Genomic DNA, 13,724 nt, shown 5'->3' on the forward strand with positions numbered 1-13,724 from the left:
GTATGAAGAGAAAAAGGAATGAATAAATACGTAAAAGGAATGAAGTGTTGCATAGGGTTGAAAAAGGAGAATGAAGCCTATGCTGCATCCCACCAGCATAACACATCACCTGTTTCCTTTCTCCTCCCTCCCCCCTTCCTGCCCTCATCCCAGCCAGTTCCCCACAGAGGTAATTACGAGTTGCTCAGCACCAAGTCTGAAATACGCACACTGTCTCGTGAGCTCTCCACAGTGCAATTGATCATTTACAGCTTATTTTTATGGCTGCATGATATTCCAACCGGGAGGGGGAACATCATTCTCTATTCATGAGAATTGAGGCAATTCCTAAGTTTCTAGCAGTAACACTAACTGTGCAAACTTGTCAGCACAGTGACAGTCTGGATTCCCTCCTGCCAGCCCTATCCCCTGATCAAAAAAGGCCCGTGCACCCCTCCCTCCAAAAATAAAACAGTAAAGATTATATTTTAGGACTGTATTGGTAAAAACACAAACATAATTCAGGGCAGATTCATAGTTATATAGTCATTATTATTCTCATTTTTTTCTTCTGAATTTAAAAGAAATTAAACATTTTCATGAGCCACTAGCCTAATGGATAGGTTTCCCCCGTACTTCGAGGTAATGTTCTACATCAGAGCTCCAGCCTGGACTAGAACCCAGGACTCAGTGAAGGCAGCCTGGTTCTGTCCACCGCAGCTGGCAGCTACTCCAGGCCCCACACTGGTTTCTGTCTGTCTCGATCAAGGCCACATTTGGCATGCCGTGGGGCAGGGGCTTCAGTGTGCTGGTAAATGTTTAACAACTGGCTGGCTCAGGGGAAAAGCCCTGGTCTTGGCATTTGCTAATTTTTGTGGTGTAAATGACCCCATGGCCAATTTTTTTTTTTTTTTTTTTTTTTAAGAGACGGTCTCACTATATATTGCCCAGGCTGGTTTTGAACTCATGGGCTCAAAGGATTCTCCTGCCTCGGCTTTCCAAAGTGCTGGGATTACAAGTGTGAGCCACCGTGCCCAGCCCTCTTAATTTTTAATAATGGCTGTGTTTCATAAAAATTTTGGAAAGTTTAACAACTAGCAAGTCGATGCCCCACTATACCAGTGCACCGCTGGCAGAAGGACCCATGCAACCTGGGAAGACTACATTTCCCAGAAGCCTCCTCTCCCAGGACCGGCCTTCAGCTTCCCAGGTTGTTACCATGGAGATGGCTAACAGCTAGAGCAGGCTGTCCTCGGAGGGGTGAGGAGGGAGCAAGGGACTTGGGGTGGCTGGACCCTGTCTGGCAGGGAGAGGGCGAGGCTGGTGGCCCCCTTCTGCCTGGGGGCCTCCAGCCCTGATCTTTCTGGGGAAGTTGTTGGTGGGGTGTGTGTGTGTGTTTATGTGTGTTGGGAGGAGGAAGTTGCTGGTGGAGAGGGGGTGCAGGGAAGGGCCTGTGGGTTGGGGCAGAATCTAGGGAACCTTGAGATAAGACTGCCTTCCCCACAGTGGGCTATAGCTGAAGAGGCCACCTGTGTAGGGAATAAAGTGCTGTGGGTTCTTCTCCCCAGCTCTGCCTCTGGTGGTGTTCTGGGACTGACACGTTGGCTTCCTCTTCAGCCTACTTGTTTCCTTGCCCACCATTCCCCAACCCCCACCATCCCTTCTAGCACTTCCCCATCTCATATCTCTTCCAGCCTGAGACACACAGGTTTCACAACCAGAAATGCAGGGGTTCAAATCCCAGACCTGCTACTTACTGGCTGTGACCTTAAGCAGTGCACTTAACCTCTCTGGGCCCCAATCTTCTCATCTGCAAAGTGGGTGTCCTCAGTGTCTGCCTCATAGAGTCAGTAGAGGATAAGTGAGATGATCTCCGTACAGCCCTCAGCACAGGTCTGACACACAGTAGGCATTCAGCAAACTGTAAGTGCCTTGTAATGGTAATGACTACCCTCCGTGGGCTCATTCTCTCTGGGACCAAGAGGCCGACAAATGGATCTGATCACTGGGAAGTGCTGCTTGGCTAGAGGTTCTCCCCTGAGGATCTGGGGTCCTGAATGGTGTTGGGCCACCTGGGCCTTGGGTGGGCTCTAGCCAGACGAGCATTCATCCCCTCCTGAGTCCCAGAGCACAGAATATCAGAATTGGACAGAAAATATCTGCCCTCCCTTCCTATTATAAAGAGAAACTGAGGCACAGAAAGGCGCAGACAGTGACCCAAGGGTCCAGCAGGAGCTACTGGCAAAGCCAGGGTTTCCCCAACCAGGCTCAGTCATGGCTGGTGGCCAGCAACTCACCTCCCTAGGAGGCTGAGGCGGCCCATGTAGGTGTGGAGTGGGAAATGGGGGCCAGCCTTTATCTGCTGCTCCCTTCTGCCCTCTTGCTCCTGGCTTCACCCAGGGAAGGGGGGGATGATTAGAAAGTCGAGGGCATTCTGCTTTTTTCTCCTTACTAATCGCCCCCTTTGTCCTGTGGGTTTCGTTTGTTTTCCTCATCTCTGGACCCCCATTTGCCATAAGGAAAACAGATGTTCGAGGACAGAAATGGAAAGACCCCAGCTGGGAGGCTGCAGATAGTGCATCAGCTGGGGTGGCGTTGGGCGGTGTGGAACAGGGACCTACATAGAGGCTGAGGTTTCTTATATAAGGAAAGGCTGGAGGTGGCACTCCAGGCCTCTGTGGCACCACTGGGGACCCCAGCTCCCTGGTCTCTCGGCCCTGCCATCCTTAGCAGGCAGCTTTAGCCCTCATGTGTGGTCACCTCATGGTATCGCCTTGGCTGCCCCACCTCCCACTTTATCTCCACATTCCAGGCGGGAGGAGGAGAAGGGCAGAGGGCTCCCCAATCACTTCTGCCCACATCTCATTGGCCAGAACCAGGTCACATCACAGGGCCACCTCTAGCTGCAAGAGAATCTGGGAAGCTGAGCAATTCAAACCAGGCACACTGCTGCCCCCCACACAACTGGGGTTCTGCCGTACAGAAGAGGAGACTGGATCTTTGGGTAGGTGACTAGCAGTCCCCGCTCAGTGAGGCTCTGCTCTGTGGCCACAGGACATATGGTGAGCACATGTGGCATCTCTGCGTGGATCACAGAATGAAGCCTGTTCTCTGGGCCAACACAGGCCTTGGCCAAGAGAGAACAGGCTCTGGTACCCCCACCCCCCACTCCCTGTTTGTATGCCTTGGTGCAGGCACCTTCACTCTCTGTGCCTCGGTTCCCAGTTTGATCAAGTGAGATATCATTCACCTGCCATCTTCATTTTTGGGTGGGTTGTAGTCCATATCACCTTACTGTTGGGATTTTCTTTAAACCAATTTATTTATTCATTTATTTATTTATTATTTATTTGAGACGGAGTCTCGCTCTGTCACCCAGATTAGAGTGCAGTGGTATGATCTCAACTTACTGCAACCTCCGCCTCCTAGGTTCAAGTGATTCTCCTGCCTCAGACTCCTGAGTAGCTGGGATTACAGGCATGTGCCACCATGCCTAGCTAATTTTTGTATTTTTAGTAGAGACGGGGTTTCGCCATACTGGCCAGGCTGGTCTCGAACTTCTGACCTCAAGTGATCCGCCTGCCTCGGCCTCCCAAATTGCTGGGATCACAGGCATGAGCCACCGCACCCAACCAATTCATTTATTTAAATAGGAAACTTGACGATACTATAGTAATCCCCACAGCATTAGCAGTATTTGTCATTGATAACTGTCAGCTGGCACAATGGCTCATGCCTGTAATCCCAGTACTTTGGGAGGCCAAAGCAGGAAGATCGCTTGAGGCCAGGAGTTTGAGCCTGGGCAACATAGCCAGACCCTGTCTCTACCAAAAAAAAAAAAAAAAATAGCCAGATGTGGTGGTGTGCGCCTGTGGTCTCAGCTACTGGGGAGGCTGAGGTGGGAGGATTGCTTGAGCCTGGGAGTTTGAAGCTGCAGCGAGCCATGATCGCGCTACTGCACTCCAAGCCTGGGTGACAGAGCAAGACCCTGTCTCAAAAAAATAAAAAATTTTAAAAAAAGATAACTGTCAAATATACTAAAAGCAAATCGACACATGCCTTTCCCTGTCCTGTCCTGAGGATGGCTTCCAACCAGAGGCCTGCTTTGTCTTTGTTGTAAAGGAATATTTGCCAGGATTAGAAAGGTGTTACAGATGGGGTAGCACCAAACAGAGACTTTCTCCATGTTTGAAAGGAAGTCAAAGAGGGAATCACTCCCTATGTGTTCGACACCTCCTCAAAACCATCTCCCAGACCTCCCAGGGATGCCCAGGTGGTGTTGGTGGCTCCTGCCTGGTCTGACAGTCGGCCATGGAGTATACTCACCCTTCCCCACAGAGACATTCCATCTCCAGACAGCCAGAGACACTCCAGAATGGAGGTCCTGAGGGAGAAGGTGGAGGAGGAGGAGGAGGCCGAGCGGGAGGAGGCGGCCGAGCGGGCTGAATGGGTGAGGATGGAGAAAATGATGAGGCCAGTCGAGGTGCGGAAGGAGGAAACCACCTTGAAGCAGGAGACGCTCAGAGACCTGGAGAAGAAGCTGTCGGAGATCCAGATCACCGTCTCAGCGGAGCTGCCGTGAGTGTGGCAGAGTGGGGGCCCTGGCAAGGGCAGACCGGGGCTGGGCACAGGGAGACCCAGGCAGAGTGGTGGCGCCTGGTCTGGCAGGGTGACCAGGAGATAGAGGGAGGCAGTTAAGAGTGAAGGCTTTCTGCTTTCAAATGGCCTGGGCCGAGTGTCCATGCTCTCCCAACCAGCTGTGTGACCTTGGACAAGTCACTCAGCCTCTCGGTGCCTCAGTGCCTTTATCTGTCTAAAAGTGCAGGTGCTGGCTGGGCGCTGTGGCTCACATCTGTAGTCCCAGCACTTTAGAAGGAAAAGGTGGGAGGATCGCTTGAGGCCAGGAGTTCGAGATCAGCCCGGGCAACATTGCAAGACCCCCCCACCCATCTCTACAAAAAATACAAAAATTAGCCAGGTGTGGTGGTGTCTATAGTCCCAGCTACTTGGGAGGCTGAGGTGGGAGGGTCACTTAAGCCCAGGAGTTCAAGGCTGCAGTGAGCTATGATTGTGCTATCACACTCCAGCCTGGGCAACAGAGCAAGACCTGTCTCTTAAATATATGTGTGTATATATATACATAAATATGCAGATGTTAATGATACCTGCCTTCTCAGTAGCTGTGAGGATTAAATGAGGAAGGGGTAGAGCCAATGGCAATTCAGTGGAACCAGGGCTCCTGTGTGCCAGGCATGGCTTCCCTAATGCCATCCCTGTTGTGGCACAGGGCCTTTACCAAGGACACTATTGACATCTCCAAGCTGCCCGTTTCCTACAAAACCAACACACCCAAGGAGGAACACCTGCTGCAGGTGGCAGACAACTTCTCCCGCCAGTACAGCCATCTGTGCCCGGACCGTGTGCCCCTCTTCCTGCACCCCCTGAATGAGTGTGAAGTGCCCGTAAGGCTGGCATGTTGAGGGCAGGGCTGGGGAGCCTGGGGCTGGAGAGCAGAGGGCACAGGGAAGTGGGGCAGGTTCTCCAAGGTCACTGGGCCAAATCACAGACCTCCTGTGGGCCAGAGCGCTTCTAGTCTGGGGGCAACGTAAATTCGAATGCCAGCAGGCCTCAGCAGGCTCAGTGCAGATTACCCTGGAGGGTGGTGGTGGTCTGGAGGCCCCATGCCCCCGCCTAAAGAGGCAGCTGCTGATTGCTGTGGGGAAACTGCAGGCCTGGGGTTACCCGATCAAGAGGAGGCTCGGGATTTGTGTGGGAGTCTCTGGTTTTTAAATGCTGGCAGCTGACATAAATGCTAAACATTGCCACATGGGCCAAATAAAGCGGGTCTGTGGGTCCCTGTCAGCTCATGGGTAGCTGTTTCCCACCCCCTGGATGAATCCCATGTCATTCCATCTACAGATGGAGAAACTGAGTCCCAGAAAGGCTCAGAGACATGCTCTGGGTCACAGGGCTGGAAGGAAGAAGCCAGAGCTTAGGTTCTTATGCCTGTCCTGGTCCAGTTTGTCTTATTTCTCTGTCCTTCCCTGGACAGGCTGACCTCTGAGGCTTCAGACTGTACTGGCCACCAGCTGGCCCCAGCCCAGAACCTCTGTAGGCCCCAGGGAGAGCATCGCTCCTGGGAGGAGAGCACAGCGCTCCCAGGAACCCCAGGAAACAGACCTGATCTCCTCATTCAGCCCTGACTTGCTGGGTCACCTCAGGCAGCTCTCAGGCCCGCTCTGGGCCTCAGGTGTCTCCACGATGCCCTAGGGGTTGAAGGCGGCAAAACTTCAAAGCCCTTCAAAGTCCAGATCCAGAATATGCTTGTGCTGTCTCCGGGTGCTGGCAACGTGATAGGGGCCTCCCAGTCATTGCCACTGTGCCACTGATGGCTGCCATGTGCCAGATCTGGGCATCACCTTCCCAGCCAAGGGCTGCTCTGCCACCCCAGGGCATGTGGGCCTGGCCTCCTGCATTTGCTCAGGCCTCTAGGGTCCCCCTGTGGATTCAGGGAAGGCCCCAAGCCTGATCTCACAGGTTTTTATTGCCTTGACTCCACTGGCACCATCTCTCTCCTTGCAGAAGTTCGTGAGCACAACCCTCCGGCCCACACTGATGCCCTACCCCGAGCTCTACAACTGGGACAGCTGTGCCCAGTTTGTCTCCGACTTCCTCACCATGGTGCCCCTGCCTGACCCCCTCAAGCCGGTAAGCACCACTCACAGGCTGCATGCCTGAGCCCACTAGGACTAAGATGGTGTGAGAAACAAACTCACCCATCCAAACCCAAAGAATGGACTTAGAGGCCGGGCGTGGTAGCTCACGCCTATAATCCCAGCACTTTGGGAGGCCAAGGCGGGCGGATCACAAGGTCAGGAGTTCGAGACCAGCCTGACCAACATGGCGAAACCCCATCTCTACTAAAAATACAAAAATTAGCAGGGCGTGGTGGCGCATGCCTGTAATCCTAGCTACTGGGGAGGCTGAGGCAGGAGAATCACTTGAACCTGGGAAGCGGAGGTTGCAGTGAGCCAAGATGGCACCACTGCACTCTAGCCTGAGTGATAAGAGCAAAACTCTCAAAAAAAAAGAATGGACTTAGAGACCTGGAGAATAGCGAAAGTGAGACTTTTAATGATGGTCTTGCAAGATTGGGTGTCTGATAGGCAGACACACCCAGCATAGTTTTAACAAGCAGTTTATCCCCTAGTGTGCAGGTCCCTCCCCTGGTTCCTGACAGGCTGAGTACTATGGGGTCACAATCTTCCCAGACATCACCTATTGATTGTTAGGCAGGGGCTTTAGGTGTTTTTTCTAGGGTTGTTTTGCAGCATTTTGTTGCAACCCACAATGCATTGCAATCCTAGTTAGCTCAGGGGCTCTTTAAGTATTTGACTTATGACCTGACTAGCTGGGCAAGCTGATAAGAACAGACAAAGCGAGCTATTTTGCAGACTAGTAAACTTTTATCTTAGGCTAAACTTTTTTGGTTTGAGTGAGGGCAACTAAGGCGGCAGGTAAGGGGGAGGAAGGAGAAGGCTGACAAACAGGCATTGGCTATTCAAGCAGAGGCCTAGTATATCCTGGGTTTTTTGTAGTTTGCTGACCTAAGCCTATTCAAGGCACTTTGCCTTGGAAACGGATCACTGTGTACATTATTTCCTTCAATGGGATGTCAGGCATGTTCTGGGAAAAGGAAGCTCGGCCAGGCTCAGGGCACAGCCTCTCAGGGCCCCTAAGGGCAAACAGGCCCAGAGAGAGACAGCCACTTGCCTGAGGACACACAGCAAGTCTGGGCTTCTGGTTCCCACCTCTTTTCTCCTTTGCGTTCAGAGCTTCCCTGCCATGGCTTCACGCGGTGCAGGAAAGAGAGAGGGGAGGCCCGGCTGCCCATGGCCCTAACCCCATCTTTGGGCTTCTGACCAACTTCGTCAGCTTCTCCTTCAGAATAGAGGGAGGGAGGAAGAAAGGGCGAGGTCAACAGTGGAGAACTGATAAAGGGAGGAGGAGGAAAGGTGGGGATCGAAGGAAGGGGGAACATTGGAGCAAAACAGTAAACTTACCAATCAGAGGGCATTAGATCAGACACTTCTATAGTCTAGAAGGTTTCCCCTATCAGGAAGTCCATAGCCCCTTCAAATGACAGGCAAATGTGAATGGCATGGCGTCTGGTTGTCATTCCATTCTTAGCAGGATCCCTGACCCCACAAGGGTTAGGGACCCAAAGCAGGTCCAGCCTGTGCATTGGTCCTGGCTCCCCACCCTGACAGGTGGTGGGCTGTGACCTGTGGGGAAGACAGGCTGGGGCAGCGGGGCCCCAGCTGTGCTGACCGTCCCACTGTGACCAGCCCTCGCACATGTACTCCTCGACCACTGTGCTCAAGTACCAGAAGGGGAACTGCTTTGACTTCAGTACGCTGCTCTGCTCCATGCTTATCGGCTCTGGCTATGATGCTTACTGCGTCAACGGCTACGGCTCACTGGACCTGTGCCACATGGACCTGACGCGGGAGGTGTGCCCACTCACTGTGAAGCCCAAGGAGGTATGGTCGGGCTCGAGCTGCCTGGGTTTCCCAAAGGAGGAACATTCCCGGTGCTGTCGTGCCATCCTTAGAGGCGTCCATCCCTGCCGCCTCATCCCCGGCCCTGGCCACGTGGACACAGATCCCTCAGCACCAGCCCTTCCGCTGCCCTGGAGTTCATATTTCAAACCACCAGTGATTTATGTCCTTGGTGTCTTAACACATCCAGCCCAGTTTTCCAAGCTGGCTGTTCTTCTCTGTCTGTCGTAACTCAGTTTTCAGCTACTATGCTCCCCGCTTGGTAAATTTTATGAATGCCACATAGCTTATATCTTAAGTCAAACGATTCCAAATTTACCCTATGCATTTGATAAAAATCCAGCCAGCCATTTTTATATAAGAAAATAGGCCGGGTGCGGTGGCTCATGACTGTAATCCCAGCACTTTGGGATACCAAGGCGAGCGAATCACTTGAGGTCAGAAGTTCGAGACCAGCCTGGCCAACATGGCGAAACCCCGTCTCTACCAAAAATACAAAAAAATTAGCCAGGCGTGGTGGCGTGTGTCTGTAGTCCCAGTTACTCAGGAGGCTGAGACAGGAGAATCACTTGAACCCGGGAGGCAAAGGATGCAGTGAACTGAGATCGTGCCACTGCACTCCAGCCTGGGTAACAGAGCAAGACTCTGTCTCAAAAAATAAATTAAAAAAATAAAAAACAACAGACAAGTAGACAGACATTTGGTTCTCAGTACCACACTCCTGAGGTAAAAAGCCCCCCACCACCCTGCTTTTTTTTTGAGATGGGGTCTCTCCTACTCTGTCACCCAAGCTGGAGTGCAGTGGCATGATCTTGGCCCACTGCAACCTCAACCTCCTGGACTCAAGCGGTCCTCCTGCCTCAGCGTCCCAAGTAGCTGAGACTATAGGCATGTACCACCACGGCCAGCTAATTTTGTTTGTTTTTTGTAGGTTCTCACTATGTTGTCCAGGCTGGTCGTGAACTCCTGGACTCAAGCAATCCTCCCGCCTCAGCCTTCCAAAGTGCTGGGATTATAGGCATGAGCCACCGTGCCTGGCCCTCAAGGCCCCTTTTTAATAGAAAAAAAAAAAAAAAATCACCAACTGTTCAGTGGCTGGTGGCTGTGTTTTTAGATCTGCTCATTAAGATCTCCATAAGGACCAGAGGCTGCTACAGACACGAGAAACACTCTGAAATGAATATCAGAATCACAAATGCATTTCTTTACATTTAGAAAATAGTCATGCTACAGACAGAAAATGCTCTTCATAAGGTGGATTAATTCCAGGACTCTGGGATCAGGGTCAGGCTCCCGTGGGTGTCCGCAGCTTGGAGATGGGGATCCAGGGACCTGAGGCACCCAGCAGGATCACTGTGTACCTGGGTTATACCTGGGTGAGCACCCAGGGACCCCAGGGTGGGTGCTCTGGTAGGAGAAGGGCGAGACAGAAGGGGAGGCACAAGAAGAGCCTTGCTCTCTCAGGCCCACCTCCCCAAGAGAAGATGGAGCACGAGCTCTGCCATGGCTTTTGGCTTCAAAAGCCTCTGGCTGGGTGCGGTGGCTCATTCTGGGAGGCTGTAATCTCAGCATTTTGGGAGGCTGAGGCAAGTGGACCACTTGAGCCCAGGAGTTCCAGACCAGCCTGGCCAACATGGCAAAACCCCGTCTCTACTAAAAATATAAAAAGTAGCTGGGCGTGGTGGTGCATGCCTGTAAACCCAGCCACTCGGGAGGCTGAGCCAGGAGAATCGCTTGAACCTGGGAGGTGGAGGTTGCAGTGAGCTGAGATCGCACCATTGCACTCCAGCCTGGGCAACAGAGGGATACTCTGGCTCCAAAAAGAAAAAGCCTCTGAGCTCCCACCCGGGCATCTCAGCTCTCTCAGCTCAGCCAAAAGCTTAATGATTAACATTATATCAATAGCAAACAGATGCAGAGAACTTTCGGGTTTAAAATCCACTTTCATGTCCATTGCGCTCGTTGCTCCCCACGATGGCCCAGTGTGGTAGATATTGTCACTTTTATGTTACAGATGAGTATGTTGATGAAATCAAAAGGTAACATAATGTGGCCAAAGTCACACAGCAGGAAAATGGAGACTCAGGGACTGAAGCCCTGGTCAGGTGAACTTGAAATGCTGGGGATTCACTATTTCTCCTTCATAACTATCACAGGCCCACCTCTGCAGCCTCTGCAGTGCTCTTTCCTGGGAATACTTCTTGCCACCTAGCACACATTTGTAGACACGCAAGTGTACACACACACACACACACAAACACACACACACACACACACACACACAGTTTCTTCTCCTTCCTGGCCCAGCAAACTCTTAAAGTCAACATATGAGGCCCTCCGATGACAAGATCTGAAAAATCCAACTCCTGACAATTCTCCCCACTTCTGGATCAGACCCAGGTCATGGCTAGGATGGGTGGTGAGGACTGAAGAGGAGAAAGCCACACCTCCTGAGCTCCTGGCCCTGACAGGTACCTCCCTCGGGCATTTTTTCTGTCTTTACTTCTCAGAAAGAGGCTGGGGAGAAAGCTCCTATTATTCTCACACCATGAACCTGAGATTCAGAGAGGTGAGAGGACCTCCCAAGGTCACGGAGCTGGAGCTGGGGCTCCCTCTGCATTTAGGGCCAGAAAGGCCACAGGCTACAGGAGTAGCTGCCATCCCCCGGTCCGAGGGACTGGCTGGACGGGTCTCACCTCTTGGAATTACACATGTAAAGGGGGGATGGAGGGCCACTGACCTTTCCTCTTCTTTTGGGTGACAGACCATCAAGGAGGAGGAAAAGGTGCTGCCTAAGAAGTATACCATCAAACCCCCCAGGGACCTGTGCAGCAGGTTTGAGCAGGAGCAAGAGGTGAAGAAGCAGCAGGAGATCAGAGCCCAGGAGCAGAAGCGGCTGAGGGAGGAGGAGGAGCGCCTCATGGTGGGTCCTCAGCCCTCAATCCCCTGGGCTCAGCTATCGAGAAAGGACTGCTAGGGATGGGAAAAGAGGCACAGGTCATGGAGACGATGTGTGTATGGACCCCCCAACTAGGTCCACCTCACAATCACCCCCAACCTCTACCCGGCCCTGCAGGAATCTCCCACTGGTGGTCAGCCAGCTTCTCATGATGGACTCCTAACATCAGGGCACTCTACTGCCTGGGGCAGCCCATTCTATGCTAGGCAGCTCTGGTGTCCTCTTTGCTCTAGACTCTTACTGGGGATATACCTGCATACACCCTCCCATCCATTCATCCTTCCATCTCCCCTCCCATCCATCCTCCCATTCGCCAATCCAACCATCCATCCATCCATCCTCCCATCTCTCCTCCCATTCATCCTCCCATCCGTCCATCTCCCATTCATCCATCCTCCTACCCATCCTTCCATCCATCCATCCTCCCATCCATCCGTCCTCCCACCCACCTCCTATCCATCCATCCTCCCAACCATCCATTCTCCTATCTCTCCTCCCATCCATCCTTCCATCCATCCATCCTCCCACCCATCCTCCCATCCATCCATCCTCCCATCCATCCTCCCACCATCCTCCCATCCATCCATCCTCTCATCCATCCTCCCACCATCCTCCCATCCATCCATCCTCCCATCCATCCTCCCATCCATCCTCCCACCTATCCACCCTCCTACCCACCTACTGTCCCATCCATCCAACGTCCCACTCATCCTCCCATCCATCCATCCATTCTCCCATCCATCCTTTCATCCATCCATCCTCCCATCCATCCACCCATCCTCCCATCCTCCCATCCATCCATCCTCCCATCCATCCTCCCATCCATCCTCCCACCTATCCACCCTCCTACCCACCTACTGTCCCATCCATCCAACGTCCCACTCATCCTCCCATCCATCCATCCATTCTCCCATCCATCCTTTCATCCATCCATCCTCCCATCCATCCTTCCATCCATACATCCTCCCATCCATCCATCCTCCCATCCATCCTTCCATCCACCCATCCTCCCATCCATCCATCCTCCCATTTCTCCTCCCATCCATCCTCCCATCCATCCTCCCATGCATCCATCCTCTCACCATCCTTCAATCCATCCATCCTCCCATCCACCCATCCTCCCATCCATCCATCCTCCCACCATCCTCCCATCCATCCATCCTCCCATTTCTCCTCCCATCCATCCTCCCATCCATCCATCCTCCCATCCACCCATCCTCCCATCCACCCATCCTCCCATCCTCCCATCCATCCATCCTCCCACCCACCCTCCGATCTGTCCATCCTCCCACCCACCCTCCCATCTGTCCATCCTCCCAACCATCCATCCTCCCATCCATCCTCCCATCCATCCATCCTTCAATTTCTCCTCCAACCCATCCTCCCATCCGTCCATCCTCCCATCCATCCACCCTCCTACCCACTGTTCTCCCATCCATCCATCGTCCCACCCATCCTCCCATCCATCCATCCTCCCATTTCTCCTCCCATCCATCCTCCCATCCGTCCTTCCTCCCATCCATCCATCCTCCCATCCTCCCAACCATCCATCCTCCCATCCACCCATCCTCCCATCCACCCATCCTCTCATCCATCCTCCCATCCACCCATCCTCCCATCCATCCTCCCATCCACCCATCCTCCCATCCACCCATCCTCTCATCCATCCTCCCATCCACCCATCCTCCCATCCACCCATCCTCCCATCCACCCATCCTCTCATCCATCCTCCCATCCACCCATCCTCCCATCCACCCATCCTCTCATCCATCCTCCCATCCACCCATCCTCCCATCCACCCATCCTCCCATCCACCCATCCTCTCATCCATCCTCCCATCCACCCATCCTCCCATCCACCCATCCTCTCATCCATCCTCCCATCCACCCATCCTCCCATCCATCCATCCTCCCATCCACCCATCCTCCCCTCTCTCCTCCCATCCATACTCCTATCCATCTATCCTGCCATCAGTCCTCTCATCCGTCCTGCCAGCCATCCTCCCACCCATCTCCCATCTCTTCTTCCAACTCCACACTCCTATCCTTCCTCCAATCCTCTTTCCCCACTCCCTTCTTTCCTTTCCTTCCATGGAGTATTCCTTGAGCTTCTTTTCTGGTCCAGACCTATTTATACATAACAATGAACAACAAGACAGTCACAGTTCTCTCAGAGGGAGGCAGATAAGAAAGGTACTTGGTCTCCCATTTCCTTTCTGTGGATGA

At 52.9% G+C, this 13,724-nt stretch overlaps 1 protein-coding gene across 14 annotated transcripts in view; it reads left to right on the plus strand.

The window, feature by feature from the left end:
• The first annotated feature begins 1,179 nt into the window (after positions 1-1,179).
• DRC7 (dynein regulatory complex subunit 7) overlaps positions 1,180-13,724 on the plus strand; it is a 36,695-nt gene continuing 24,150 nt past the window's right edge. For 4 of the 14 annotated variants that reach the window (XM_054455053.1, XM_054455059.1, XM_054455058.1 and 1 more), the window contains exons 1-7: positions 1,180-1,239; positions 2,853-2,983; positions 4,318-4,557; positions 5,267-5,441; positions 6,562-6,687; positions 8,328-8,522; positions 11,305-11,463. In XM_054455053.1, coding sequence (XP_054311028.1) covers positions 4,355-4,557; positions 5,267-5,441; positions 6,562-6,687; positions 8,328-8,522; positions 11,305-11,463 — 858 coding nt within the window. In that variant the 5' untranslated portion in view covers positions 1,180-1,239; positions 2,853-2,983; positions 4,318-4,354. Of the gene's footprint in view, positions 1,240-1,673; positions 2,984-4,317; positions 4,558-5,266; positions 5,442-6,561; positions 6,688-8,327; positions 8,523-11,304; positions 11,464-13,724 lie in introns of all 14 variants that reach the window. The other 10 variants (XM_054455060.1, XM_054455057.1, XM_054455062.1 and 7 more) reach the window with 8 other exon arrangements.

Source organism: Pongo pygmaeus, chromosome 18 (assembly GCF_028885625.2).
Source record: "Pongo pygmaeus isolate AG05252 chromosome 18, NHGRI_mPonPyg2-v2.0_pri, whole genome shotgun sequence".
Lineage (NCBI taxonomy): Eukaryota > Metazoa > Chordata > Mammalia > Primates > Hominidae > Pongo > Pongo pygmaeus.